The sequence below is a fragment of the Podarcis tiliguerta genome (genome assembly GCF_965153285.1).
Source record: "Podarcis tiliguerta genome assembly, chromosome: 10".
Classification (NCBI taxonomy): Eukaryota; Metazoa; Chordata; class Lepidosauria; order Squamata; family Lacertidae; genus Podarcis; species Podarcis tiliguerta.
The window spans coordinates 50438541-50466315 of record NC_139543.1 but is presented as its reverse complement, the minus strand read 5'-3'; the positions used below and the strand labels follow the sequence as shown (position 1 = coordinate 50466315).

The 27775-nt window shown below is 39.8% G+C and overlaps 1 protein-coding gene across 2 annotated transcripts; it reads left to right on the top strand.

The window, feature by feature from the left end:
- The first annotated feature begins 329 nt into the window (after positions 1-329).
- HCFC2 (host cell factor C2) lies at positions 330-26029 on the top strand. 2 transcript variants are annotated; one of them, XM_083401268.1, is made up of 15 exons: positions 330-552; positions 3092-3240; positions 3905-4065; positions 5554-5762; positions 7104-7188; positions 9649-9749; positions 10825-11013; positions 11723-11908; positions 12561-12610; positions 13199-13316; positions 14993-15063; positions 16357-16491; positions 17783-17968; positions 18850-19135; positions 20142-26029. In XM_083401268.1, the coding sequence occupies exons 1-15, from the start codon at positions 387-389 to the stop codon at positions 20165-20167; spliced, it is 2118 nt and encodes a 705-aa protein (XP_083257394.1). In that variant the 5' UTR covers positions 330-386; the 3' UTR covers positions 20168-26029. The 2 variants fall into 2 exon arrangements, with proteins under 2 accessions (XP_083257394.1, XP_083257395.1); XM_083401269.1 differs by lacking the exon at positions 330-552 and adding an exon at positions 914-1233.
- Positions 26030-27775: the final 1746 nt, after the last annotated feature.

Here is a 27775-nt window from a genome sequence, read left to right as displayed (position 1 = left end):
GAATGGAAATAACCTGCAATTTCGTAAGAGTTTACATTTGAAGCAGAAAATTAAATAATTAAACATACCAACGTACTCTTAACGCGCTATAATAGCATTAATTAAATGCGGTTCTAATCGAGAGTGACCAAAAAATCACCCGCGTTAACAAAACCGATATACAGTATATTGCTGCTACTGATGCAACTTGCAATATTATATCAGACATAATATAACTCTTTCGTATTAACACTGAATCCTCAACATTCTCAATCATAATTATTTATTTCCTCGAGCGGGCCTCCACCCCCCCTCCGCCTCCCGCCTTTTTTTTCTCCGCTAACTCCTCGTCCCCAGCGGCCGCTTCGGACCTCGCCGCGGCGCATTGTGGGTAGCGGGGGGACAAGATGGCGGCGGGCGCCGCTGCCCTCAACTGGAGGCGGGTTTCTTCTTTCACGGGGCCGGTGCCCCGATCCCGGCACGGGCACCGCGCCGTGGCCATCCGAGAGCTGGTCATCATCTTCGGCGGAGGCAACGAAGGCATCGCCGACGAGCTGCACGTGTACAACACCGGTACGGGGTGTGCGGGAAGCGGGGGGAGTGTGTGAGAGAGAGACAGACTGAGGGAAAAGCAGGCGGGCGAGTGGTTGTTTCAGGTATCCGGACTCGCCAGGCACCTGGCGCCGCTTTCGTGAGGGCGGCCGTCGCCCCGAAGAGGGCTCGTGTGGGGTGTGACTGGTCTGAGAGGATTTGCCCCAGAGGAGAGCGCGGCGGCATCTTAGCGGCGGGGCAGAGAGAGCCTCTCGCCCCAATAAGCCTTTCCTGCCGCCCCTAAAGCCGCCGCCGCCGCCGCCACAACGACGACGGCAAGGGCGGCATCTTCCTGGCCCAGGTGCTGCTGCCCGTGCCTGCCGTGCTAGCGCCCCCCACCCCCGTGGCATTTGCAGCCCCGCCGCGCTCAAGGGCATCCCCGCGGATGGTCCCTAGACGGAAAAAGAGCAAGGCTGAGGCGGCTTGATCCGGGGCAACCCTGGCTGTTCTCCTGTTTTGTTTCGTCTCTTGCATGTTCCGTTTGAGAGGCCGTTGGGGGAGCGCTGGTCGGCCGTTGGGAGAGCGGGGTAGAAATCAAAATAAATGTGAGGCATCCTTTGTTCGCCTTCTCGTATGCAGCAGGAGCTGAGCTTTTAAGCTTTGGGAAAGTGTCGCCGGGGCTGGATGAACAGAGAGGAAGATGGGTGAAGAGAGAGGCTGGGTGTATGTTTCTATGACTTTACCTGACTTGCGTGTGTTGTGTTTGGTGGAAGGACATTTGTTAATAAGGGAGTTGCTGACAAAGGGAAGCGAGGGCGTTCTTCTTTTTAACTTTTCCTCCTTTGCCAGCTTTGCCCTTTTAATATACCGTCCTAACACCAGGGATGGAGTTATTTCTGTCTTATAGCTTAGTGTGCTGTCGGGCAGTGCTGATCAGATGTCAGATCATCATAGTGGGAAGGTTTATGGTGGTTGAAGGTTTACCTACATGTATAATAGTACTGTATTGAAAATAACAACAATGACCTGTGTTTGGGTCTACCAAAGGTGTGTGAGAGAAAGGGTTTTTGTAAGGCTGCAGATGAGAAAGGATAGGTGAGGTAGGTGCAAAGAGAATATATGGCTGAATACAGTGTTGAGAAGTGGAATAATATAAAAGGGCATGATGGAGCCCTGCCAAATGTTTCCTAATCAGTTAGCATTCATTGCTAACCTTGCTTTCAAAAGCGTGGGAGTTTTGCAAAACACTCCACTTTCATCGCCAAAGGGCCATGTAATATTTCTGTAGGGCAGGCAAGTTGCCTTTTCAACAAAAACTGACCAGGTTTGTGGGGGGAGGGGACAAATAAAAATATTATATAAATGTACAGCAAGGCATTATAAAACAACGTGGATGTGGCAAAGTGTTGTATCGGAAAGGGGTATGTGCATGTATTTGAGGCTGCATTAGGAGCTTGTTATGTGGAGTCTGATGTGAGGATGAAGTTTGTGCACCCTGTGGAGATGGTATGCATATATAGTAAGGTGTGGAAAGTTATGCTGTGGTGGTGTTTTTCAAACTGAGGAATGGGGTACCAAGCTTTCTGGCTGTCTCCTTAGGCCAGTGAACAGGTGGAGGATAAAGCTACACAAAGTGTGGGTTGTGATGGTCCAGCTGTCTGTTTGGGGTATGCATTGGCTGGATATGAAGTGGATGCTTGTGCTGAGAGAGCAGAAAGGGGATTTTGCTAGAGTTGAGTATATTAAAAAGTGAAGGGTTTGGAGTTGTCTGTCTATGAAAAAAGTGTGTGCTTAGGCACAAGTGAGGATACAGGACTTGAGTTAAGTTTGTTTTGTTTGCATTCATATTCGGCCCGAGATAATGTGATGTTTAAAATCTGCTGTGAACTAACATCTGCAAATGAGCAGTGGCATCTTTTTTTCCTTATGGTGAAGATAATTGGCCTGTATATGAAAAGTATGAATATTTAGAAAAATGAAATTGGAATCAGATGAGGCAGGAATAGGATGTTTTTCAGTTTATTTATTTAATGTAACTGACTGTTTCCCCCTTCTCCTGATACTCAAAATAGTGTTCAAAGCAGAAATACCTACAAGGAGGAGATAACATGAGGATAATGAGGTGCTGTTAAGATTTCTCCTAACCCTCTTTATTTGACTTTTTGTGATTTGTTTATCAGCCTGTATGTGTTTGGCCCAAGATAGCTGACTTAGGTAAGAAAATACATCTTACTGATTGGTATTCTTACTTTAAGTCTTCTAGATCTTCCGCTTTCTGAATTATCTTTTTTTCCTTAGGTGGAAAGTAAGGAATATTCAGTTATGCTATCATTTAGACTTTCTAGACAAGGAAGAGTTAAACTTTTATTTGAAAATACAGAGTCTAAAACACCCAGTTAAAGTGTTAAGTAATGTAGCATCAGTTCCCTTTGATAAACAGTGAAGCTTCTTCATTGTGATATTTAATATTTAAATCTACCTTTTGGTTTCTTGTTCAGAATAAAAATACTGTACCAAGCTTCAGACCTCAAGCTATCTACTCTGTTTACAAAAGTGTTATTTCCTGTGTGTTTTGATCTAGCTACAAACCAATGGTTTCTTCCTGCTGTTAGAGGAGATATCCCACCAGGCTGTGCAGCCCATGGTTTTGTCTGTGATGGTACCAGAATACTAGTATTTGGAGGAATGGTTGAATATGGAAGATATAGTAATGACCTATATGAATTACAGGTATGATGTTGCCTAAGATCACTTCTCTAGTTGAGAAAAACAAATGGAACCTGTTACGTTTAACTAATACCAAGGTGGAATCTGCACACATATAAAAACAGTTCTGAAAATGCTTTTTAGAAAAAGCATTTTTAAAAATACGTTGAATTTTCTGTAAGGCTTACCATCGCCACCTAGTGTCACTTTGTATATTGCACTTAAAACACACTTAAAATGTTTTATTTCCAGCTGTATAACTTAGTCCCAAGAGAATCATAGGGTAATTTATAGCGTAAAGCTATAAATGTTTGCTCAGTTCCATTGAGCTCAATGGGACTTACTTCCATTGAAGTATAGGATTGCACTTCACATATCTTATGCTTTTAGCAGGTACCTGTTTTGCCTATGCTAAAAATGGACACATAGAATATCAAAATATGATGATTCCTCTGTTAAAGATAAGATAACCTGGTGAGAAAGTTTTAAGTGGGAAAGAATTTTTGTCTCCATGTCTCTTTAACTGAATAATTCTGTACAACCTGATCCGCTTGAGAGCCTCTTCAGGAGATTCCAGGTGGAGGGGGATTGAGACAGTCCCTTTCCACAAGCATTTTTTTGACCTCTAAGCCACTAAGTGTGACTTGTGAGCAGATGTAGGTTAACATGCTCCTGTTCTGTTTTCAAGGCAAGTCGATGGCTGTGGAAAAAAATGAGACCTCAGCACCCATCAACAGGCTTGCCACCTTGCCCTCGCCTTGGCCACAGCTTTTCTCTGTATGGCAACAGGTGTTACTTATTTGGTGGGTTGGCAAATGAAAGTGAAGACACGAACAATAACATTCCCAGGTATGCTGATGAAACTGGAACAGAATGTTTGGAATTCTTTGTTTGGAACTAATATTTGAACAGTTTAAAAGGAGGGAAACAGTTCTATGGCAATAGTGATTAGACTATAGCATACCTGAAGGATGTTAAAAGGGGAGTCTGTGCATTGAAGAGGAAGCTTAGCAACCAGTTACTGAAATGTCATCACCCTAATTTATAGGACTTTGGATTATTAATATACGTTTGCCATTCAAAAACAAAACAAAGAATGCTAGTCTGTCAGTTAGTATTAAGAACTTTTTATGTTGAAACTTTGTTACTGAAAAGTTTTATAAAAAAGAATGGCGTGATAGTGACTTTGGAAGGTTGCATTAATCAAATAAAAGCTTTGATGCTATAGAAACTCTTCAAACTGTAATCAGTAAAATCTCAAGAGGTATTCGTTTCTCTTTAGTAGTTCTAAGTTATAGCATCTTTGTATGTACTTCACTTTGGAAGTCAGTTGGTTACAGGGTGGATAAAAATAAATGATTTTTTAAAAATCAGATTTTTTAAAATATAAATCGGATTTTTTTTATTTAAATGGGATTTTAAAAATAAAATTCTTTTGGAGGAAAAATATAGTCTTCTGTTGAAGTTACATTATAGTCCAAAGGCTATTAATCAGGAACTAAGGATTTGTTTTAAGTTTTTCACGTGTGCTAAAACTCAGTCTAAGTCTCTCCCCCCCCGCAATGTTTAACCACATCAGTTAACAAACATGGATATATATGCTGTAATGTTATTGTTTTAGTTAAATAAATTGTTTAAATGGTTATTACAGAAATGATTATTTTTCTCCTTCCAATAAAGCAGTAAAGTTGTCCAAATATAAATAGTTAACTTATTAAACCTCACCATAATTTCATAATTATCTGTCTATGTATTTATAATAATATAACCAAATCAGTAATTTTTGATATAACTGTAAAAACTACTCTGAAAATTTATTATTCCAAAAATGAAACCTTCATATGGTTGTAAATATTAAGATTATACGAGCAAGAATCTTTCTGTAAAAAAATGATTTAAATCAAGTCTTACTGAGTAGTGATTTAAATCAAGCCTTACTGACTAGTGATTTAAATCAAATCCACCCTGATGGGTTAGATTTATTTAAGGCAACTTAAATAAGAATACTACTTCAGGAAGGTCGACAGCATTGTATCACATTCTGTGTCGGCCCACTGAAATCAATGGTCTTACATTAGTGATGACTAGCAATGCCATTGCTTTTAGTGGATCTTTACAGAGGTGGACAAAACCCACAGACTAGCTTTGGCAATTCTACAGGAAAAGAGAATTCCAAAGTAATGTGATACCTCTTTTGTTCTTTCTCAAATTTAGCCAGCTCTGCAAAAACACATGCAGTTTTGTTAGTGAAACCATATTGATAGGCTACAGTTTCCTTGCAGTAGTTCCATAAAGAGGTCAGTGACCCTTTTGTTTGTTTCTTTTTAATGTATCTAGATATTTAAATGATTTCTATGAACTGGAGCTACAGCATGGTTCAGGCGTCATTGGCTGGAGCATTCCAGTGACCAAAGGAGTGCTGCCTTCACCCCGAGAATCCCACACAGCTGTTATATACTGTAGAAAAGACTCGGGAAACCCAAAGATGTTTATTTTTGGAGGGATGTCTGGCTGTCGACTTAATGACCTTTGGGAGCTTGACATAGGTGAGTACAGTGAAGTTACAAGTGTGAAGTTTTGTTGTATTTTTACATGCTGAAAACTGATTTGTTGCGAAGGGTTTGCAACTTTAATTGCAGTGTTGGGAGGCAGCTGACTTTGCCTTAGGGCTGTTTCACACAGTACACAGCAACACATCCAAGTTTGCTATAATGTATATTCTGAACAAGGAGCTGTAGCTAGTCGAGTGCATATGTGTGATAGCATTTTCCCCCCAAACAGCAATTGACCGCATGAAACTGAATATTTTAGGCAAGAACTTATAAAAGGTGTGAAAAAACACCCTTTTTAGCTCAATTTGTAGTATGTTCTGACACATTGCAGCAACGGAAGCTGCATTTGTTTGTCAAGAATGTGATAAAATATTCAGTGCTTATCTGGTAATGGAGAGTCCATGCAGTGCATTTTAAAATCCTTGTTCACAAACCTGTATAATTAAAAACAAAATAGTTTTAATTGACGTTTTGATGGAGGCTGTAAATCTTTGTCCTAAAACTATTGCTGTCCTTGCAAAAACGGTGCTTGGAACCAGGTTCATTACTCCAGAATTGTAGGCAGAATCTGGATGGCACAGACCTATCACCCCAAGTGCGGTCCTCATATTTTGGAAAGATTTACATGAGCAGGAGGTCTATAAAAGTCAATAGAGCCTGTTCCTGTAGATCCTTTTTGAGAGGTGATGAGGCAGTGCAAAATTAACAATATTTTGTTTGTTTTGCTGTCACGCTCCATAATAATTACTTGGGAGCAAGTGAGCACCAGTCCTGGAAAGTCTGTAGGAGATTACAGATTTCTGTAACACCTGAAATTGAGAGGAAATTTCATAATTTAAAATGTTATATTATCAAGTAGCTACAAATACTTTACTTGGTATATCTACAATTCACATATTTTATATATAACCTCTAGCACCTGCATTCATATATTCCAAAAGGCTTCTCTGATCTTTCTGAAAACTGTTTATGCTTAGCTCTTATACAGTGTTTCCTGAAATCTAAAAGATGCACGATAGTTTGTTGGGGTATAGTTCATAAATATTCAAGGAAGTAAACCCTGCTGTAATCTTTTTGGTAATAACTGCTAATAACATTTTTGTTTAGACATGCCTACTTAGACATAAAGAATGTTGATGTATGTTTTTATCTGTTGTTACTTTATTCTGTTTTTTTAAAAAATATTTTAAATAGTTGCTTTTAAATGTTTTTACTGATAATTTTATTGTTTGAGTCTCTTTGTAAAGTGCTTTGAGGTGTATACATTTTATGAAATAAATAAACAAAAAATATTCTTTTTCTCTGTCCCCCCCCCCCCTCCGTTTTTCTTAATAGAAACAATGACTTGGTCGAAACCAGAAATTAAAGGGACAGTGCCACTTCCCCGTAGTCTCCATACAGCCAATGTAATAGGAAACAAGTATGTCTGTTGTTAAAAGCTCACCTATAGAAAGGTACACCTAGTAGGAGACTGTTACCGTAGTGTTTGTATTTAGGGATCCTGCCTGTGTCCTTCTCTGTGAAGTGCAAACTGTGAAGTGCTTTTTGAAACGCTCTGCTACAGGCTGAAAGACTTAACTGTGGAAATTGAAACATATTGCTTGAATTTTGCTGAATGCCTGGAAACTTTTCACTGTTTTATTTGGGAACATTTAACTCTCTGCATTAAATTACCTGAAGTTAACATCTTTTTGTGGGGGGATGGGGAAAGGCAACCCCTTCTATTAATAGTGAGAGCTGCAGTATTGTAGCTTAACAGAGAAGACCTGGCTTGAATTGAGCATAGTATAAGTGACTGCATTAAAAAAGAATTCTGTGATGAATCACAATGTCACTAGAAAAAAATATCTTAAAACATCAACACTAATAAATGACATTTCTGGAAGCTGCTCTTTATTAGCTGAAATAAAAGTTTGAGATGTGTAGAAATTAAGGCCTGTTGTAGATAAGAACTTGATATGTTTGGTTGTTTCAGGGGCTATTAATGCAATTTTAACACTACCACAGCTGTATTTAGATATTTGATCCAATGCAGCATGGGAGATTGGGGTTGTTCCAGCTGATCCACCTTCCTCCACTGTACCCATCTGACTCCATCCCCCAAATATTCACACATTGGATGTCCCATTTTTATAGCTTCTTAGGAATATAGGCCTACCCTATCATGTGTAGGCCTCGAACTGCTTGAACCATATGATCTGCCACTTATGTATGCATGACATTCAAAATGTAAACATCAGAGCAGTCCAATAACAGAAAGGGTAGGATTCTGACTTTCCTACCACATCACTTACTATATGTTGGATTTTATATTTTCCTAGGGCTTCTGTTTAGAGCAAGACAGGGACATATGTCTCTAAACCAAAGTTCAAAAACCTGGTCTCCCAGATGTTGGACAGGACTCCAACTCCTATGATCCCTCCTATGATTAGCCATGCTGGCTGAGGTTGATGGGAGTTGGAACTTAGTAAGATCTGGAAGGCCAAAGGTTTTCTACTACAAATAAATCTTACTAGCTTAATGAAAATCTAGCATAAGTAAACTGTGAGACACTTATGCTTATGTCTCCTTTGATGGACAGAATTGAGCATCTTCATAACACTCTCTCTCTCCCTCTCTCTCTCTCTCTCACACACACACACACACACACTCATTTGTATGTTTCTATGCAAGGGATTGATTAGTTCTACATCCCCTTCATTTCAGTATTGCTACAGTTTCTCTCATGCCATTCACAGAGTCTCTGCATTTTGTCATGTTATATGAGCTCCTGTTTCTCTGTCCCAGCTTCTGCCAACCTAGCAGTTCAAAAGCACACCAGTGCAAGTAGATACCATTGTGGCAGGAAGGTAAAAAGCATTTCCATGCTCTCTGGCACTCACCACGGTGCTCTGTTGCACCAGAAGCAATTTAATCATTCTGACCACATGACCTGGAAAGCTGTCTGTGGACAAATGCCAGCTACCTCGGCCTGAAAAGTGAGATGAGTGCTGCACCCCATAGTCACCTTTGACTGGATTTAACAGTCCAGGGGTCCTTTTACTTTACTTACTAATCCTATACCCCCCACTCCATTTTGCAACAGATAACCCAACAGATTGGTTAAAGGTACTTAATGGTTTTGTTATGTGGGACTGTATTTGGTGAAACATTCCAGTGCTTGATAATAGATAGCTACAAACAGCTCTTTACTTGTGGTTGCTTCTTGCGATACAAACATGTGGGAAGACTGTGTATGTAACTTCCAGCTATCTGCTGAGAGAAATGTCACCATACCTTTTCATTGCAGTACATTATTTCCATTTGTTAAACAGGATTGGCTTTCCATGTGGTTGCCAGCTATAAATTTTCAGTTTCCAAAACTCATTAAATTTACCCCAAAATAGTCAACCATATGATAGATGATTGTCTGTATCTACATGCTGTTCCTGAGACAGTTTTCAGATTTTGTTTTGTAAGAACACAGATAATTTTGATAGTTAACAACTACTATTTTAATTTTGAAAACTAATTATAGGGATCCTATGTTATGTGTGGCATGGGGAAGGAGGTGGCAGGGGAGTCAAGTTCTAATTAGTAAATGCAAAGGAAGCACAGCTTTTTTATTTAAAAAATTGCCTGAGAAATTAATATAGTGGTTGGAGGGAGTGTGCTTCTGAATACTGGTTATTGGAAACTGCAAGAGGGCAGAATGCTCTTGTGTTTAGGTTCTGCCTGAGGGCTTCCCATAGCCATCTGGTTGGCCACTGTGAGAACAGGATGCTGACCTAGGTGGATCACTTTTCTCATCAAGCAGGCTCTTATTATGTTCTTAATATAGAAAAAAAGCTTTAGAAAATAAATTAGCTTGTCTCTTCCCACAACACCCTTATATTTGCAGAATGTACATTTTTGGTGGATGGGTTCCACAGAGCACAGATGATAATGTGTCTTCTCAAGATGAATGGAAATGTACTGGCTCATTTTCTTACCTAAACTTAGGTTAGTATACTTTGCATTTGATGTTAATTTACAGAGCAGTCCTCTATACCAAATATTCCCGGGGTGGGATACACTGCTGCTACATGGGCAGAGGGAGAGAGGAAAAGTGGTGGTCCTGGCCAGTTGAGTGCTGGCCGCTTATATGGCCCTTGAGGGGAAAAAATTCCTAGTCTTCAATAGTCCTTGAAGAAATGCTGCCCTTGACTTCAAAATAGATTTCCCTCTGCTACACATGCCAAAATGGGAAGGGGGAAAATGCACAACCAAAACATACAAGTGTGGAGGGAAAATGGCAAGCCATTGCAGCATCCTTGTAAATTTCACCAGTGCTCTTCAATTGGGATATAACAACAACAAGGGAACATATTAGGAACACACTCGACATCAATGGCAGTGAAATTCCTTGTGCCATGGTTGGTGTTTGTGCCATTGCCAGGAATTTGGCTGTTGATTGCTGGATATAGGATATGGCGCATGTGCTCCTTCTCCACAACACCACCGTGTTTCAGCAGTTTCACGGATGTAGCTTTGATAGTAGAACAGTTCCATTTGCCAGTGTATCTTGTGGCACCATGCATAGTGGGGCTTCTGCCATATCCTCTGTCTCCTATGGCTATCAAGTAAATGTTCAGGTTTCAACAGGAAGAAGCAAAATATTTGAAGTTGGAATCAGTTTTAGACCAATGATTGCACTTCAATTTATTTCTTTATAATAAATGATGGCCTACTTGGCTTTGTTATATAGAACCAGCCAGGAGCACAACATTTCTTCAACATCCCAGTCTCTATCCAATGAAAGATACATTTGATACAAACAGAAATCAGCCAAATAGACTCCTTGATCGAAGGCTGACAAGCTAAGATTCAGAATTTACAGAAAATAAATTGACTAATTTGCATATTCTTAAAAAAAACTGTTATGTGCAGATATTTGTCTTTGAATTTTTATATCTGCTCATATCCGTTTTATAGATTGCTAATTTTACGTGATGTTGTGCATCTGTAAAATAATGTAAGATTTTTAAAAAATCCTATCTTTGGACACTGATTTTGATTGTCTGTTTTATTTACTTAGATACCACAGAATGGATAGGTCTGATAGGAGATTGCCAGGAAGACAAAAATAACCTATTGCCAGGCCCAAGGGCTGGCCACTGTGGTGTCATAGTTGGCACTCGTCTGTATATATGGAGTGGCAGAGATGGATACAGAAAAGCTTGGAACAATCAGGTTTGCTGCAAGGATCTTTGGTATCTAGATACTGGTGAGTACCCGCTTAATGCTTTTCAGTAACATTACAGATGGTTGTTATAGCTTGTTTGAGTGTTACATGCATTTGGTTTTTCAAAACTTTCAAAAACACTGTTATTGTGCAACTGAAATTTGTAAGGATCATCCTTATTCTGGAAGTCCACATTTAGGGTTGATTTAAACATAACATTATCAATTCTCCAACCCAGATTCTGTAAGGCTGGCTGTGACCAAAGGTTTATTTTCTCACACAAGTAAGTTGTAGGCAACCTGGTGGCTGTCTGTGGACTGGAGTGCTTGATAGGTGGTTAATTGCTTATTACTTCAGTAAGGAACCTGTGCCATTTGTTCTGCAATTTTCATTTGTGCATATACTTCCCAAAGGGAGGACACAGCCCTTAGAAAGAAAGGTCTGTAGGCTGATAGGCAAAGCCATGATGTGGCCAAAATCCTAATATCCCTGGATTTCTTCAGTTTGTTCAGTCCTACCAGTTTTAATGAGACACATGCAATCTTAACAGTGTGTTTTATTGACAAAAAGACGGTTATGGTTGGACTTGCAGATAGAAACAGTTGCAGCATTATATTTCTTGGCTTTGCTTAATAACCTGTTGGAACATAGGCTTTTTTGGTATCATAGATAAATATTTTGTTGAGAAATCATAGCCTGTTCTAAAACACTGCATCCTATTGGTAACTGGAGCTCACTATTCTCCTTTAAGAGAAACCACCAGCACCATCACAAGTACAGCTGATCAGAGCTACTACTAATTCATTCCAAGTTAAATGGGATGAAGTTCCTACTGTTGAAGGTTATCTTCTTCAATTACATTTGGAGATGCCATCACCTGTTACAGCTGAAATACCTATTAACATGGCATCCGAAGCACCATCACCAAGTGTGCAAGGTAAGATAGTCCATCTTTAAAAATCATTTATAAATAATAGGTGCAATCTAGCTGCAAGGCTATTCTTTCAAAGGCATGAATTGTGTTAATTTTTGAAGCAATGTGAAAGTAAAGTCACAAATACACTTCGTGGAGAGGATGGGGTAACTGATCACCATGTCACCCTTGCCTTGCCTTGTGTCATTTCATGTCAGTAGAGCAGGAATCTGACTAATCCTGTTACTTCCATAGTTTCAGTCAGGTATGGGAGCAAGTAGAGAATGCTGATTCTTAATGTTCCTTATACCTTATAAATGTGAAGGAAGAGTCTGCACTGTGCTTCCTCCAAAGTGGGGGAAAAACCAAGGGTGGGGAAAAATAATACAATATCCTTTAGGCACTGAGCTGATGACTCCTGACTTACATTATATGTTTCACTTTCGAATATGTTGTTATGAGAAATGGAGGTTTTGATCGTAGAGAAAATTCTTGTCTTTCTGACATTGATGAGGACTGAAACTGTGTTTGTGTGATAACCAAAATGGAATAACAGCCCTCAGAGCAGCTAAAAGCTTTATGTAAGATTCTGCTGTTGGCCATGCTTACATTTACATGAAAGATGGTTCTTTTCTCCAGCAAAGCCTAAAATTAATGAATATCATCCTTCCTTCAGGAATCAAGCTGGATCTTCACAGCCAAACGCTCAATAAAGTCCCAAACAACGTAAGTATTTACTTGTGAAGGCTATGAATAAGAATAATTACTCTTGCTTGCCTGGATGGACAGTGTGTGTGTGTGTGTGTGTGTGTGTGTGTGTGTGTGTAGAAGCTAGCCTACTGTTGCCACTGGCATGTGGCATCCCCAAAGGTTACCCAGAAGGGAATGTGTCCCTTGAGCTGGAAAAGGTTTCCTGTCCCTTCTTGGGAGCCTGCTAGGCCACATCATTTAACTTGTGCAGGGGCTGAAATGGAAGCAACATTGACTCAATGCACTGATTCATTACTACACAAATCAAAGAGCTGTCCTTCTAGTGTGGGGAGCAACAGAATCTTTGGTAGAGCTCTCCCTGCACACTGCTGCTTCCAGCAGGTGAGACACAGATTAATTGAAGTGTGCAGCAGAGATGCATAAATTGAGAATTCTGCCAAAGTTGCTCTTTCTGTCCAAGGAAGACTTTTGATTGTGTCTTAGATGCAATAAGTGAGATACATAGTATTGAAGGGCTCCCTTGGAACTGAGGGCTATGCTGTGAGAGCCTAGTGAAATATAATTATTATCAAATAATTGCTGTTACTGTTCTTCCATGTGCAGGTGCAAATTTCAATTTCAGAAACTAAAGTAAAGGTCTCGGAACCTGAAAATGCAGAGAAAAACAATTCCGCTTCCAAAGAGTCCAGCACCTCTTTATGTTTGCCTGCTAGCACTTTAGGTAAGAAGAACCTATGGGGCAGGTTATATTTTATTATTCATTTATTTCATTTATATGCCACCCAGTGGTGGACCTCGGTGTCTCAAATTTCAGTGGCACCCTGTGCGATGCCAAAATCTGCCCTCCCACCTCTTTCCTTCCATTGGATGTAATAGTGGTGGTACCTGCTGTGGCGTCCCAGAAGCTTCACGGCTGGGGCCACTGTCTCGGTTGCGCTTCCTAAGAGCTGCTTCTGTACCACCTTTCAATATACATGGAAGCATACTGTATTGGCCCAAATATAAGCTGCACCTTTAAAATTGATGGGGGGCAAAGAAAAAACGAAAAAACACCCGAATATAAGCTGTTCTCTTCCTTGCTTCTCCTGGCTGCGTACTGTGGGCGGGAAGGGGGGGGGGAAGGAACTGTGCTGCGCTGCCAGTGGCCTTTCCCCTTCCCCGCTCTCTCCCTTCCTGGTCTTGGAGGAGAAGATGGGGGAATATGAGCGGGGCAGGCGCCACTTCGCCACGCTCCTGGCGCTGTTTGCTGCACACCGCAAGGTCGTGAATATAAGCTGTACTTTAACTTTTCACGGTCAAAATTTGGGGGGAAAGTGCAGCTTATATTCAGGCCAATACTGTGAGATGCACTTGATGATATAAACAGGACAAGAACACATGCTCAGTTTAATAAATGAAGGTCAACTAAAGTAGAGTTGAGTGAAAATAGTCCTTATACAAGGGCAAATGCTCTTTTGGAGGATGCAGTTGGGTTTTCCATAGCTGTGAGAAGTAAAATAGCCTGTCAGTTCAGGCAATAAGAGACATTTCCACACACGGGAAGCAGGTTCAAAAACAAAAGTTTCTGTTTATCGCTCTATACTTTTGCTAGATAATATGAGAAAATGTCAGTGATCTTGATAGGAACTGAGTTATTAAAATCTGGCTGGAATAAATGGCTTTGACATGGGATGCAGTAGAGCTTGCTTATCTTGTCTGTTCCTGAACAGCATCTTTTCTCCTGAGAACTCCTGCCAGAGCTGTATTGCAAGTTCTTCTTGGTGTAATTTAAAAAACCAGCATTTTAAAAAAAGGAGATAAACTGTGATATGTATCATTGGGCCCATGTGTAAGGCCTGTGAGGGATGGTCTTACTGTTAGACAGAGTGAGGCAGCCATGCACTCAGTAATATATATTAATTCCAAACCATCATACCTGTTCCTTCCACTCTGCATAGCTATATACTCTCTGTATAATTATATATACAGTGGTACCTCGGTTTAAGAACAGTCCTGTTTACGAACGATTCAGTTTACGAACTCCGCAAAACCAGAAGTAGTGTCTCGGTTTGAGAACTTTACCTCAGTCTAAGAAGGGAATCCGGACGGTGGAAGGGCACTGGCAGTGGGAGTCCTCATTAGGGAAAGCACGCCTCGGTTTAAGAACGGTTTCGGTTTAAGAACGGACTTCCGGAACAGATTAAATTCGTAAACCGAGGTACCACTGTAGTTGCTATTGATACTGGGTAGTTTTACGGTTTCCTAAATTGAAAGTCAGCATTAAGCTATGTGTGCATCACACAAAATAGGATTGAAGCTTTCTTTTTGAAATACATTTGAACAATAGCTGCTGAGAGATTATTTGCTGAAGTGTTTTTCCTGAATTAATAATAGTTCTTAATATCATTTTTTTTCTAGTTAAAGAGATTGCTGTTCCCCCAATAAGTGTTGCTTCTGTTAGTCCAAATGATTCAGCTATACAATTGCCTGTAAGTACATGAAATTTTAAAGTAAAGGATATTGCCAGTATCACGCTGGCAAAACATAAGTTTTGTTACACCTAGACATCATGATTTTAAATATCCAGCCCAACAGGATGCATACCACCATCCCTCCATGCCTGATTCAGCCCTCTGGAAGTGTCTTCTGCATAAACCCTACTGAAATGAAAAAGAGTTAAGCAACAATTTTATTATTTATATGGCAATTAAAGCATAACATAAACAATAAAACCATATGAAAATCATTTTACAACCAATTCCAGCAATTATTGTAAGATATAGTCTTCAATAGGTGGTAGCATGTGCAGTGAAAAATAACAGCCAGTATTGCAATGGGAAGGGGGAGCAGCTGGGTAAATGAGGAAGTTTTTCACTTGTGTTGCAAACATAGAAGGTACATGCTGTAGGAAGGCTGTTCCATATGGTAGGTGCTACTACTGTAAAGTCCCTCTTCTTTTAAAAGATTGTGGTACCAGCAAGTGGGCATCAGTCTGCTGATCTCAGTTTGCAAGTAGCTCGACAAGGGAGATGGCGTTCCCTCGGGTAGCATGATCCCAAGTTGTTTAGGACTTATAAACTAACAGTAGAACCTTAAACGTGGCTTGATAGCAAATGGGTTTGTTCAAGACAATGAATGGTGCTTCCTTGAACTGCAGTTTCTGAACCAGTCTTAAAGGGCAACCCCAGTTACAGTGTATTGCAGTAATCCATTCTCAAGGTTACCAATACATGGATTACTGTAGCCGAGCTATCCCTGTCCACTAATGAGTGTAGTTGGTAAACTAGCTGAAGTTGGTAACAAGTGGTAAATATCAGCAAGAACATTCTCTTGTTTTTGAAGTAGCTTAACAAATGATGGCCTCCAATTTTGAAAAACATATGCAAGGAAATAGGATTTTTAAAAATGTTTATAGTACTCCAGCTAGCAGAACCCATGGAAGAGAACAAATGAGTAATTTTTTCTAGCCATCAAAATCAAAAGTCAGAAGTGTTTTTAACTGAACACATGCTTTTATTCTTAAATCTCAAAAATTTATTTTGCATAACTCTTGGTCATTTCAGTGTGTTTCTAGATGCAGATGACAGTGCAAGAATGCTGTCAGTAAAGCTGTAGCTGAACAAGGCAATTATGGAGTCAAGTATTGCCCTGTAGGTCTGGAGAAATCCTGCTTTAGGCAACTCATGTAGCAGAAAAGCAACTTCTAGACAGAAGGGGGCAGATACAATTTCTTGTTGTGCAGACCATCCATACTCTAATGAAACTTGTTGTCCAAACCACAGAAAACTTCACCACCAAAGCAGAATGCAAGAAAAAAAGAACGAAGGTGGTATGATGTTGGCATTTTTCAAAGCAACAGTGCTCTAGTGAACCAGTTCTATTTGTTGCAGGAAGAAAAGGCCATAATTTCCAGCAAGGTAACTGTTAATTTCTTTACCTATGCATTCTAACATGACTTTCCCCCTGTTTGAACATTTTTATTATTTTTCTTAGTATCTAGTATTCATTCATTTTGTTGGGAATTCCATGCCACCTTTTGTTGCAGATATGTGGATTGTTACATGTCACATGTCTGTTTACATTCCAGCACAGATTGCTGGCATGATTTATGTATAATAAATGCATAGTTTAGTATTGTATCCACACCTCAAGCCTCATCTGTTGCACAGTTTACACTGCTAAATAATGTGTGCTCAAGTATGCACTGCAGCTTGAGACACAGACACATGTTGGAGCAGAGTTCGATGGATCTCCAGAGCAGCAAGGCTGAGAGGGGAGATGCTCCAGCTGGGGCCAAGCCAGCTGGCTTTTCACACCCCCCCCCTGGTTCCGTCACATTTATGTCTTTGTTTAATCTGCTTTTTGAGAACCATGCTATACAAAGCACCATGTAAGATACGTAAAATAAAAACACAAACCTCAATATAATATAGAGTAAATGTTGTTTTCATAGGAATTTCAAAATCCGTTTCAATAGGCAGACTGAATATCCGTTGGGTATATAGTTAAATCACTTTAGAGTCCCACACTCAATAGACTATCAGCCTAGATTTTGTACAGTTCAGTGTTTTTTATTTCATATCTATTGTCCGGTGGCTTTCGCATTATTGCTGTTGTATTCTCGCAATTGTTACCTGTTTTCATGTCCCATCCTCCTGCCCCCTAAGTTACTTTAAGATCCCCGACTTCTAGGATCTCCTAGAAAGATTTGTCTGCAAGCACAGCCAAAGTTAAGCACATTAGAATCCCACTTACCACAATGGGAAAGGTTTAAGTATATGGTCAGTTGCTTCATTATTATTACTATTTTAAATATATTTTTTATTAAAGATTTCTTGGTTTACAAAAGTCTGTGCAGTGTCTCTTTTTTCAAGTTACATTTTCTACAGGTCAGTTTCATTTGTTGACACATTAGTGTTACCTTAGGAAGAAAAGGGGGAAAGAGGTGGAGGGGGCCATGGTGGGTGGGGTCAGTTGCTTCATTGACATCAATGGCTTTGAATGCATTCAGGTTTGCCTGAACTGTGCTCCTTACACCTTTAATATTGCTAATGACTTCTTGTACAAGGAAGCTGAACCTAGCAGGCATTCAGGATTCACTATCTGCAAAGGAATAGCATGCTAGTTTCTTTAGATTATTTTAAGAAATATGGGTCAAATTAATGTTTAATTTATATGTCTTTGTGTGCTTTTTTTTTTTTAACTTAGGTAGATAATGCAGATATTCCAAACAACAGTTTCCTTAAGAAACAGGATCTTGCTCCTGGCACTTTATACAGGTTCAGGGTTGCAGCAATCAACGGCTGTGGCGTAGGGCCATTCAGTAAAGTCAGCGAATTTAAGACCTGTATCCCAGGATTTCCTGGAGCACCTTCCATTGTCAAAATTAGCAAGGTAAGAAATGATAGCCATGCGGATTTGTGTGTTTGTTCCATGCAAAGCTAAAGAGGCCACTCTTAGACCTCACAATTCTTGGTAAAAGTCAGTGATGGCAATATAAGGTACACTGAGCAAAGTAAGCAGACTTGAAATTGAAATAAGCAAAAGTCAGGGGAGGAAATCTGGCTCACAGAACTATACCTCAGAATGCATAAAATCTAAATCCAGTTTAGCATTGTGGCTGTCAGCATGAGCTGTGAGCAAGGACTCTTCATTTAAATTTCAGGTCAGGCATATTAACTCGTTGGGTGGCCTTAGGCAAGATGCTGAGTTTCTGCCTCAGCCCCGTATCTGTATTGTGTAATATATTATTACATTTTTTTCCAAACTTAGTGCCCATCAGATTTTTTGGACTACTGTTCCCTATCAGCCCCAGCCAGCTTAGCCATGCTGGCTAGTGCTGATGGGAGTTGTAGTATAAAACATCTGGAGAGCACCAGGTTAAAGAAAAGAAGCTTGTATTATAATATAGCTCTACCATTGAGGATTACTGGAGAATTACTCAGGAAAATATGTACGGAGCACTTTTTTGTGCATTACAAACACTAATTGCCCATTCTCCTAGGTTGCGGCAGTGGTAATTGCCTATCCAGGGTCTGAGTGCAGAATCGAAGCATGTGCTCTGTGTTTCCCCCTCACTACTGAGGAACCTTAACCTGATTTCACATACCTGAAATTAAAGGAAACAGCCCTGTTCACAAATGGCTGGGTACCCTAAAATCTCTCTTCTCTCAAATTAAACCTGAAATATAAATCTTATTCTTTATTGATTAACTAATGAAACTTTATATGCTAGTACCTACACAATGTGAAATTAATTTCCTGTTTCCCCTCAGAGTGCAGATTGTATTCACCTTTCATGGGAACCTCCAGTTTCGCCTTCAGGAAATATCTTGGAATATTCTGCCTACTTGGCTATAAGAACCACCCAGCTGAATGAAAATCCTCATCAGCTTATGTTCATGAAAATCTATTGTGGCCTTAAGACCTCATGTACAGTGACTGCTGCCCAACTTGCAAATGCCCACGTTGATCACACATCCAAACCTGCCATAGTTTTTAGGATTTCAGCCAAGAATGAAAGGGGATATGGACCAGCCACGCAAGTTCGATGGCTCCAAGGTAAAGGGGGTGATTTGTTCAGACACCCTGACTTTTCTCTATAATATGTACAGGTTGTTTGTTTGTGGGAACTTGTTCTTTAGTAATACATTTGTATAACTATCAAGTCAAAATTAACTACTGGCATATATTTTATGTTTGGAAATCATGAGACACTTCATCCAAATGATTAGCTCAACATAGTCAGGCTGTTGTGGGTTGCGCAATATGGGTTGTGGGTTGCATCAGCATTTCATTGGGCAGATGTGCAAAACAGAAGGGCCAAAAGCCACTTCTCTGACTTTATGCAGCCAACTCTCTTTGTAGGAACATCTGTTTATCAACAGTTCTGGTCGCCTTTCTTAAATTGGGTGTCTTGGCACTGGAAAAGATGCAGCCAATAGCTGCCAAAAGGATCAGAGTGTTGGAACACCACCTCTATGAGGAAGGACTAAAGAGTTGGAAGCTTTTTAGTTGAGAGGAAAGATCTCTGTGGGGGGACATGATAAAAGATACATGCAATCATGCATGGTGCAAAGACACACACACACACACACACACACACCCTCTTCCTGGGAAGAATATTCCACAACAGGGGAGCCACTGCAAAAAAAAAAACTTAGAGATTGCTTAGAGATGAGGATCTGGGGTTGTGGGAGAAAAGGAAAGAAAGCACTGGGCTAAATATGTATAAAAATGTTTACCCACAGTTAACATTTCAGTGTGGCCTTCAATAAAAATAAAAATCGTCCCATAGAGTGATTTGAGGTGTGTACCCCTGAAATGTGGGGTGTCACTGTACCATTGCACGTAACGCTTTGGCCCCTAGAAGACTTTCACAAGGAAATGAATCTCCTTTTCATGGGGCTTCACTGTTTGTTATGATTGCAAGCTGGCATTTGCAGGGTAGTAAAACTAGACTTTAAGTTCAATTACTCTTGATATTAAGTGGTTTATCTGTATCGGATTGAACATGGCTGTTCCGGATGCTGGAAATCTAAAGCAACTTTTTCCTCTTCCTTTGCAGAAACGAAAACATCAAGTTCAAAGTAGAAATGGCACATTGTGCTGCAAGTTGTGAAATAGCTGTTAGCTCTCATGGCGTTTTGTAACTCCGTCAGATATTTCATTTGATATTGTCTTAACTTCACTGCATCAGCGTTGCCCAGTCTTGCAGAACTGCACCTGCAGTGGCTGCATTTTTCATACCACTTTATCTAGTAAGGTCACTTTATAGAGTCCCACGCTGATAACTCAGAGGATTACATATGCATCTAGATTTTTGGAGAGTCTTCCTTCCAATAGCTCCCAACACATAGATCCCCAGTTACATTAGCTTCCAACGGATGTAGAAGGGCTGTAGCTCAGTCGCAGAGCATTTGCTTGCATAAAAAAGGACTCAAGTGCAGTTTGGCATCTCTAGAGAGAATTGGAAAAGACTCCTCTCTGGAGAGCCCTGTCAGTCAGTGTAGACATTATTGAGCTAGATAGACTAATGGTCAGACTCAGTATAAAGCAGCTTCCTGTGTTCCTAGACGTAGATGCTCAATTTTATTTTAAAATTTGCAGAATTTAAAGAGCTAGTTTGTGATTTGGCACGAGAACCATTTTCAAAGAGAAGCCCATCTGAAAGAATAACAGACAAACTTGTGTTGAATTCCCTTTGAACTGTTTTTAGGGCAAACCTACGGTGCTTCCAGGTGGGGAATTACTACTGTAAATGGGCTATTCAGATAACACAAACTGATTATTGGCAATGATTTTTGTAATTCATTGGATTTTCCTTGAAAAGGGGGAAATCAAGGTTTAAAGGGGGAGAGATATGGGCAGGCACTTGGATGCCTACAACATTGTGTGGACACTGCAAACAATAACAACATCAACTTGCATGCATGAGAATCCCACAATAAACACCTGTCTGGAAGCATAACCCCCAGAGAAGCTTAACATACAGTTTGGGGGTTTATTTGGGGAGCAGCTGAAAGAAATGTTTCCCCAAACTGGTTATTTGCACATCCTTGTGGATTGGGGTCCATAGAACTATTACAGAACATGTTGTTCAAAGATGGCAGTAAATATATCACATTAGAGATGCTGAAAGAAACAGCAATTGCCTTTATATGTTTAATGCTGATAGACTGAATCAAAATTTACCAATTAAGCTTTTTCAGATGAATGTGAATTGTCTCCCTTTTCCCCCTATACCACTTTAGTAACACAGGGGTTGTTGCAAATACACTGCTTTCTTTCACGACCTTTGTATAGGCACCATACCAGACACGATCTTGCCCATACCAGAAAATAAAAAAGCATAGGAAGGTTTTATGTATTTAAATAAAATAAATATCCGTAAGTCTGGCAGGGTATGCTGAGATTCTCCGTAATTTGTGGAGAATGAGTGGAGTGAGTTTGTCAGTTTGAAAATCAAGCATGCATTTCCTTCTTCCCATGTATTCAAATTTACTGGTGCAAACGACAACCAGTGCCATTTTTCTAGAAAAAGAGGTGCCAGAATTCACCATGAACACCTCCCTTGTTCTCTTATAATGGCAGTGGCACCCATTGAAGAGGTACTATAACTGAGTTCTGGTGAGTTCCTGGTGAAAAAAAGCCCTCTTATGGGAGAAGTGTCTGAAGAGCTCAGCATTGGTCTCTGCGCTGAGGCAGCAGATCTTGTGCTCTGTTCCCCTGGCATTCTTCCGTCCAAGCAAGAATTAAAAGAATTCTTCCACCTAAGCTGATGGCTAGCTGAGGGATGAGTGGACATCTTTCTCAAGGATGGGCTGCTTTCAGCTGCCATTTCAGGCTGGACCTGTTACGCCCACTTCAATGCCTTTGAAGACCCTGTGTGTATTACATGGCTTGTACTTTACAACAGAGACATGGTGAAAAGATGCCAGAGGGCAAAGGCAAGTCTTCCAAAAAACTGACCAATTGGTTAGACAAAGCGGCATCACATAATCAAGTCAGCCCTGAAGACTCACAAGCAAATGCAAAAGATATAGGAGCAGGAGTTGCTGACTCCCCATCTTGATCTTCATGCAGATCTGTTCTCTTTTGGCTTATATTCCATATTCATCATGTTATCTTAGTGCTAGGCAAGTTATTTCAGTTTACAGTAACTTAAAATGTATAGAATATTTTAATATATTCATTTTTGTAAAGATTTTTCTAGTGTTTGTAAACACATTCTAATCTTGGAAACTATCCCCTGATGATATGCAAATTGCTCAACTGGTCAAATCTGTTATGAAAAACAAACTTAGTGTAAATGCACTACTCTTAGTTTCTCGTGGGCATGGGAACGTTAAATCTGTAGATATTTTGAATGTTTACAAGAGTCTTTACATGTTAAAGTCCTCCATGATGTATGCTTCATTTTAAAAAAGAAAAGAAAAGAAAACTGTATGCTTTGTTGTGGCATATTCATGCTATTTTGCACTAATAAGAATTTAACTTTGTAACATTTTTGTGTTGTTTCCAGAAAATTTCTGTAGTGGTCTAAAGTTAAAGCAAATTTGCACATATTTGCATGCTTCTGTGGCGTACATTTTTCTTTTCCCATTAATTTTCTCAATGGCTTGTTTTTGCCTTAGTTTTTATATCCTAATAGTGTTGTTTAATATACTTTTACCTTGATCATCTTATCACTAATGTGCCAGCCGCTTCAGGCTCCTTCACTTTTTTCCTACAAGGGAGTAGAGAAAAAACAGCATGTGCACTGCAAAAAAAGACACCAGGACAATGTTCATCCATGGCAGAGTACATGGCTATGCATATTCACCCTACACCTTTGTAGCAAAAATGTTGTGCGTGAAGCGATCCTTAATAGGAATGTTAATCTGTTCCTAAACACACAAGTGTACTAAATAGAGGCAGTTGGATGCCGTTTTATAAATAAATAGTTATTTACCAAATTATAGAGTAAAATAGCTGAAATATGCCAGTATGCTTAGTCAGCCTTCACCAGCCTGGTGCCTCCACAGCTGTGCGGCGTCTGATGGGAGTTGTAGTCCAAAACATTTGGAAGTCACCAAGTTGTCAGAGGTTGCACTAGGTGAATATAGCGTAAGGCACAATCCAACAGGGACATGGCTTTGTGAACAGCTGTGCTATTTACATTCATTTGGATTGGCCCTGTGCAGGTTCCTATGGATTGCATCCTTTGGCATTTAAATAAGATTATTTTGTTTGGAAACCTGGCTAAATGCAAATGTGCAATAAAGTGAAAATTTTGCACTTCCATTTTTTTTCTATCAATGCCTAATAAAGAGGGGAAGTACTCGATCTACAAGATCAGTTTTAAAGTGGATAGGGTAATGCTAGTGGTTTGCAATCATTCCTTGTTCACTCTAACAGGACTTCTTTGAGGAAGGCTGCTAGTAGTCCATTTTGAAATGGGGAAACTGAAGGTGAGAGAATGTGACTTGCCCAAAGTCCGTGCAAAACCCAACTCATCTAGCTTCATCCCCAGCAGCGACTAAGACGGTAAGGAAAAGAGACTTGGTCAAATGACCACCAAGAGATTCAGTACATCAGAACTTGTGGCCTTTCCTTTAACAGTAGAATACTATATTCACAGTAGATATGTTGGCACAGTGTAAGTACTGCAGCACAATCGATAGTGCCATGAAAGACCAATGGCAAACATTTCTTAAGTGTTCTTGAATCGATAAAAAATTAAGTAGCACTTTCTGTTGGCTACTCCCTAAAGAAGGGGGGGGGGGTTTACATCAATTAAGTTGTGTCTATGATAATGAGAGATGTCAACTGATTAATATGAGGCTTGGTGTATTTTATATATCAAGCTAAACATGCCAGGCCACTCTTATAACTGTACACCCAGTTAAATGGGTTATACATCGAGTTCATCAATAGTACTTTACATGTTCAATTTTTATGTTGGAAAGGTATCAGTCATGGAACTTTATAATACTGTGTCAGTTTTGTTTTCCTAAGGTGCGCAGGGTGACAATGAATATTTTTAAAATTATCCCCTTTTCAGAAAAAGTATGTGAAGCTGCCGTAAGATTCTGAATGTCCTTGATAATTAAAATTATACAAGCTACACAATGAGTACAGAATATCTTGGGACCTAAGATAAGACTTAGGTTGTTCTTAACTAGTGCTGTGAAATCTAAACTTCAGGAAACGTTTAAGGTCAGAGGGTTATATCCAACAGTCGTTGCGCTTGTGGAGCAAATTCCACTCTTGCAGCGGAACATTTCCTCCCCTCTCCCCGTGTACCCCTGAATCTGCTCTTGGGCTTCCTTCAGGGCCCCAGAACAGATTTGAGAGGTGCAAGGTCACAGGATGGGAGAATTTCCATTGTGTGAGTGAATATCCTTCCGCAGCTGGAGTGACTTCATTGAATTCAACCCAGTCTTCAAAGCTAAAAGAAGGCCTTCATAGTGAAATAAATGCTATTGCCAGAACCTTAGTTCTTCCCTGAATTGTCATAGACAAGCAATGTGCTTCCCTCCTTCTTGGTCACCACACACTACTTCCAACTCTGGATTGGATCTAGAGCTGCCATAGGATTGTAAAGAAACTTTTCATATTAAGGGGGGGGGATCTAAACAATTGTGTGTTTTTTTATTTTAAAAAAACTTTTTTAAGGGAGGCAAGCTGTGGCAGAATGTGAGAAATCTTGTGTGGCTACTTAGCTACGAATAACTTTTGATTGTAGATACATTACTTAACAATATGATCTGTTGAGTATATCTGTGAGTATTTTTGCACTTTGAGTTCATGTTTCTGCACTTGTTTTTAGGGGTATGTCATGACTACCAAAGGTAAATTTGTGGCAGTGTTAATCCAGACATGATTTTCAGTGTAAGTGTGCTTATGCCAATAGGATCTTATATAATTTATCATACGTCTACAGTCTTCCCCTATATACATGAGATTAGTAACATGCTTATCGGTTTTCTGTAGCTATCCCTCACCCCAATTGTATAACTATTTTTGTGGCCTGTTTCTGTCAATAGCACTTAAAATATATAAATCCCACAAATTTTATATTTGAGGCCTATTCTGTGTAGCGTAAATATCTAATCAATATATTTGGATATCTGACCCATTAGAATTTCACTGAAAATATAAATTAAATCAGGCTGTTTGAGAAACTGGTGGATGCTCTTTTTGTTTGCATTTGTTAAAATGTATGTGCAACATCTTGTATAAATCTGAATCCATCTTATAGCAACTTCAAGGAATAATGGACTTTGTATGAAAATTATAAGTAGAAACATCCATGCTATTTATGACATACTACATCCATTTAACTTAAGATGTTTTGTGACAATGAATATATAGCTATGTGAACAAGTAACTGGCCAGATTTGCATGATTATATCTTGACTTAATAAGCCACAATATGAAAAAGACTTTTGGTTGCACATGTAAGCCCTTTGGATTTTGGGTAGTCAGAATCAGAAGCCTCTTATTAACCATAGTTCCCTATTTTGTCTGAACTAGGAAACTATGGTCAGGAGAAGTCAGAATATTAAACCACTACTTGAAGTTGGTTTATTATTCTCACTTGTTCCAAAAGAGGCAACGATCATTTCCCAGTGTGGAAACAACGGGAAACTGTGGTTGAATAGAGGCTTCCTGGTTGGAAAGTGCTGTCAAAAGGCTGTCTTTGTTTCTTGAGGCAAGATACATTTACATGAATGTGGCCATTATTATGTATGATTTATAGCAATATTTGACCATAGTTTCTAAGTAGAGCACATCAGCAAGCCATAAACTTTAACAAAAATGGTGTCAGTTAACTGGAATGTTGAGGATATGGTTAAAGCCAGCTAGTTACTGTCTTATGGCTGAAATAGTCTCTACAAAGAAATCCAGTATTTTGTACAACAAAAGTAGCATTGTTCTTTGTAATAATAAAGTGATTTGTCCTAATAATCATGTTTACTGGTACACTTTTTAAAAAGTGGTTTTCTGGAGTTAAGAACCAAAAGCTCAGGGGACCACTACTGAAAAGGCTGCCTCTTGAGTTGATGCCTGTGAAGGGGGTACACAAAGGGGCTCATGACTGCAGGGTCTGGGTTGGTTCATAACATGATTAGGTGGCGCCTTAATATATTTCTCATCTTCCATATTAGAACTCAGTGTAGCATATTGGGACTTTCAGACCCATTTAGTGTTACTGTATTCTGATTGGTGTAGCATGTGCCTTCTGGACTCCAAGACAGTGAAATTCTACTGAATGGTCACTGTGCAAGTATTTCACAGGTGGGGATAGAAATTACTATACTACATCACTTTTACATGTCCCTTCAGTATAGTATTATCCCCTCCAGTGCCCTGCTACAAATAAGCACTAACAAAACAGCAACACTGATAGTAATGGTGTGTAATGTAAACAGTTTTGAGGTTTTTTACAATCAAGTGGTGTATAAATTTTATGAAATAATACAGTGGTAAAGGTAAAGGGACCCCTGACTATTAGGTCCAGTCGTGACCGACTCTGGGGTTGCGACGCTCATCTCGCTTTATTGGCCGAGGGAGCCGGCGTACAGCTTCCGGGTCATATGGCCAGCATGACTAAGCCACTTCTGGCGAACCAGAGCAGTGCACGGGAACGCCGTTTACCTTCCCGCTGGAGTGGTACCTATTTATCTACTTGCACTTTGACGTGCTTTCGAATTGCTAGGTTGGCAGGAGCAGGGACCGAGCAACGGGAGCCCACCCTGTGGCGGGGATTCGAACCGCCAACCTTCTGATCGGCAAGTCCTAGGCTCTGTGGTTTAACCCACAGCGCCACCTGCGTCCCCAATACTGTACTCAACTGCACAATTAATAAGCCAGTTGGAATCCATTGATAATTAGATTGGGGAGATGTTTTATAAACATTTAGTTAATTTGATTCCTTGCTGCATTATTCTCTTTTCAACCAGCTTGAATTTCATCTAGTTGGTCAGGACTGAGTCACTTACAAAGATAGCAGGGGCTCAATATAAGTCTCCCATTGTTTGTGAGAATATCCGATGCACAAGATAAAATTACCAAGGCGAAATGCCATTTCCTGGAGAACTCAAGATAGTTTTACACAGTAGCTCAGGAGTCGTCTGATAAAAACAGCAAGAGGGACAGTATATAACGACATATTCCAGGAAAATAAGATGGCAGTTTGCACATCAGGGTTCTAGACATAACAGTTCTTCAGACTGTTATACCTATTTGTTTTAAAGTATACTCTATCCACAGGTCCCTGAAAGCAAGTGGTGAATAAAAACAAACACTCGACTTAACTTCCAATTTAACTATGGGGGATGATTTACAGAAAGTAGTGTTTTAATAACATTAACTACCCTCTCGTGGAAGCTGCTGAACACTTGAATTCTAGACTTACATTTTCCATATAAAATATCAGACAAGAATTATAGTTGGATGAAAGTTCTGTCCTTCTACAGAAGTCTCCCCATACTTACTATGGGGAACATTGCAGCATATATATAATTCTCATCACACACATAACTTAATTGCTTTGTCCTAGCCTCCATTATGAAAAGGGCCATACTGGCTATGGATAGGTCCTACTGAGGCCAACTGCACTTTTTGTTAAGTTCCCATGCCTTGTCAAGTGCATCACCTGCATTCTTGGGCTACGTGGGACCTGAGGCAGCATTTGAGCTTTTAGCTCCAATA